The sequence below is a fragment of the Cottoperca gobio genome, unplaced genomic scaffold, assembly GCF_900634415.1.
Source record: "Cottoperca gobio unplaced genomic scaffold, fCotGob3.1 fCotGob3_92arrow_ctg1, whole genome shotgun sequence".
Taxonomy (NCBI): Eukaryota; Metazoa; Chordata; class Actinopteri; order Perciformes; family Bovichtidae; genus Cottoperca; species Cottoperca gobio.
The window spans coordinates 57,501-60,000 of NW_021167075.1; the positions used below are offsets into that span (position 1 = coordinate 57,501).

Sequence of the window (2,500 nt, forward strand, 5' to 3'; positions counted from 1 at the left end):
ACAAAATAACAGAGGTCTTTTATTGTGAAGAATTAATAGGAAATTGAGGGTAAAACATTCCCAAACCCACAACTCCAGGTGTGTGTGTGTGTGTGTGTGTGTGTGGGGGGGGGGGGGGTCACCTGGTCCCTGCGTTTCCATGGAGATAGAGGATGACAGAGTGGGCGGAGCTAAGCGTGGAGTCGTACCAGTCTCCTGGTTTCCCTTGAGCGTCTCTCCACATGTGAGCAGGAACTGTGTGCCTGAAACACGGAAACACTTTCAGTTATGACATTATCATAAGCAGAGACGCTGCACGTACACTTTATTTAACTTTATTTAAACTCTACAGGAAGAGACATGGAGCACCAAAACTAATTATAAATCTGTAAAAGAATAAGAAAATAAATGTGGAAATATAAAGATGAATAAAAAGATAAAAAAATAATAATAAGCATTTATTTATTTTCACATTTATTTGTTCACTTATTTATTTATTCTTAAAAAAACAAACTAATTGTTTGTCATATATATATATATATATATATATATATATATATATATATATATATATATATATATAGTTATATATAGTTTTTTAAATAAAATGTTATTTATTTTTCCTCATTCTGTTCCCTATTGCTTTTCTTTATTTACCTTTTTATTTATTTTTATATTCGCACATTTCATTCATTTACTTTTCTTTATATTTTTTACTTATTTCTCTGTTTATTTCCAATTTTGTTTTATTTACTTTTTTATTGTTACTGGTGCAAGCTTTGACTCCCTGTGTGTGTGTGTGTGTGTGTGTGTGTGTGTGTGTGTGTGTGTGTGTGTGTGTGTGTGCATGTGTGTGTTACCAGACTCCGATGTTGAAGTCGCTCTCCGGCTCCAGGTAGAAGTTGTGTGTGTGGTTCAGCCCCTGGTCCAGAGGTCTCTTCAGGTCGATGAAGAAGGGCATCCTCACTGGGGGGGGGCAGAGAGGTCACATGACTTCCTGACTGACACACTCCTGTTACACCTGCTTGTCAATCACTTCCTGTCCACTCAGGTTTCAGGAGCAGGAACCTGCTGACCTCTGCAGGATCAGGTGAATATCTTATCTCGACCGTCCTGGTGAAGAAATCAAGCTACACTCGTGAAGTCTTTATTTAATCCGGGACGTCTGTCATAAATAAAACCCTAACCCTAACCCTTATATCTGTACCCTAAAGGAATAACCAGAAAAGCTTGATGTCAGGTGGCATCAACACATCTTACTGATCATACTTTACGCATCGCTCAGATATTTGTGGGACACTTTTTTACAAAAACCTTTCTTCACATTTTACAAAGCTTTTATATTTTAACATTATTGTTTGAATATCTTTCTAATAATTTTGGGACATTTTCCCCCAAAGACTTTCTTCACATCATAATATAATAATATATATATAATATAATAATATATATATAACATTCATCACAAACGTGTGCGTGAAGGAGGAAGTTCACACACACTCAAACTCACTGAAGTTGAGGAAGACGAGTTTGGCCTGGATGGACGGGCAGAGTTTGACGATGAAGGGGATGCAGACGTAGACGACGAGCAGCCACAACAACATCCTCTTCAGCTTCCCCCCCACACCCAACCTGGAGACACAAAATCCAAACATTACTATGGTGTCACGATTAAAACGTTTTGATAAACCTCGACACCGACGTTTGAAATGCTGCGCTGGTAGAAAACGCCGCTGCAGATCAAATCGATCCTGAACGAAGAGGAAACTCACGAAGTCTTTTAAAATCTGTTGATAAAATGTGAAAATAAAAATATTCAGTCTCTTAAATAAATAATACATTTCTTTAAATACATAGTTTTATTGGGGGGGGGCTTAATATTCCTTTACGCTTGTATCATCAAGATAACGCACAAAAAGCTTAAATATTTTTATTCTATTATTTACACACGCCTTTAATTCTGCTGTGAAATCATATTATTATTATTATTATTATTATTATTATTATTATTATGTGAATCAGACTTTTAAATAATGTTTCATTAAATAGGAGATATATTGTTAAGAAATAAAATGAAATATGACTTTCCCCGGTGGACCAGAGAGTATTTCTCCGTGTTTATTTATCGTAATAATTTAATTATGGCAAAAGATCCCTGATACACATCTGGCTTTGATCCTGCACCTCTCTGTCTGCAGCTTCACTCGAGTGTGTGTGTGTGTGTGTGTGTGTGTGTGTGTGTGTGTGTGTGTGTAAGCTGAGCGCTCTGATGAGCTGCAGTCACAGGATCCTGCAGTTGAATGATTCATGTGACCTGCAGAACACCAACACACGACGAACACTTGTTTACTAATAATCTTAAGACATTTTTCTAATTTTACTAAAATATTTGGATGTTTAATGGAAACTTTTCACATTTTCGGATATTTTTCAGAATTCTTTAACATATTTTATTAATAATGTTTGGATATAAAAGTACAAATTAATTACATTTCTTCTACTAAAGTTATAAAATAGAGGT

The 2,500-nt window shown here is 35.7% G+C and overlaps 1 protein-coding gene across 6 annotated transcripts in view; it reads right to left on the reverse strand.

The window, feature by feature from the left end:
• Positions 1-2,500, reverse strand: part of abhd12 (abhydrolase domain containing 12, lysophospholipase) — a 16,412-nt gene that overhangs the window by 8,686 nt on the left and 5,226 nt on the right. For all 6 annotated transcript variants that reach the window (XR_003832047.1, XM_029428441.1, XM_029428442.1 and 3 more), the window contains 3 exons: positions 1,490-1,611; positions 840-945; positions 123-242 (listed from right to left, as the gene is read on the reverse strand). Coding sequence is in view for 5 of the 6 variants with exons in the window: in XM_029428441.1 (XP_029284301.1) it covers positions 123-242; positions 840-945; positions 1,490-1,611 (348 nt within the window). In the remaining variant the exon portion in view is untranslated. The remainder of the gene's footprint in view (positions 1-122; positions 243-839; positions 946-1,489; positions 1,612-2,500) is intronic.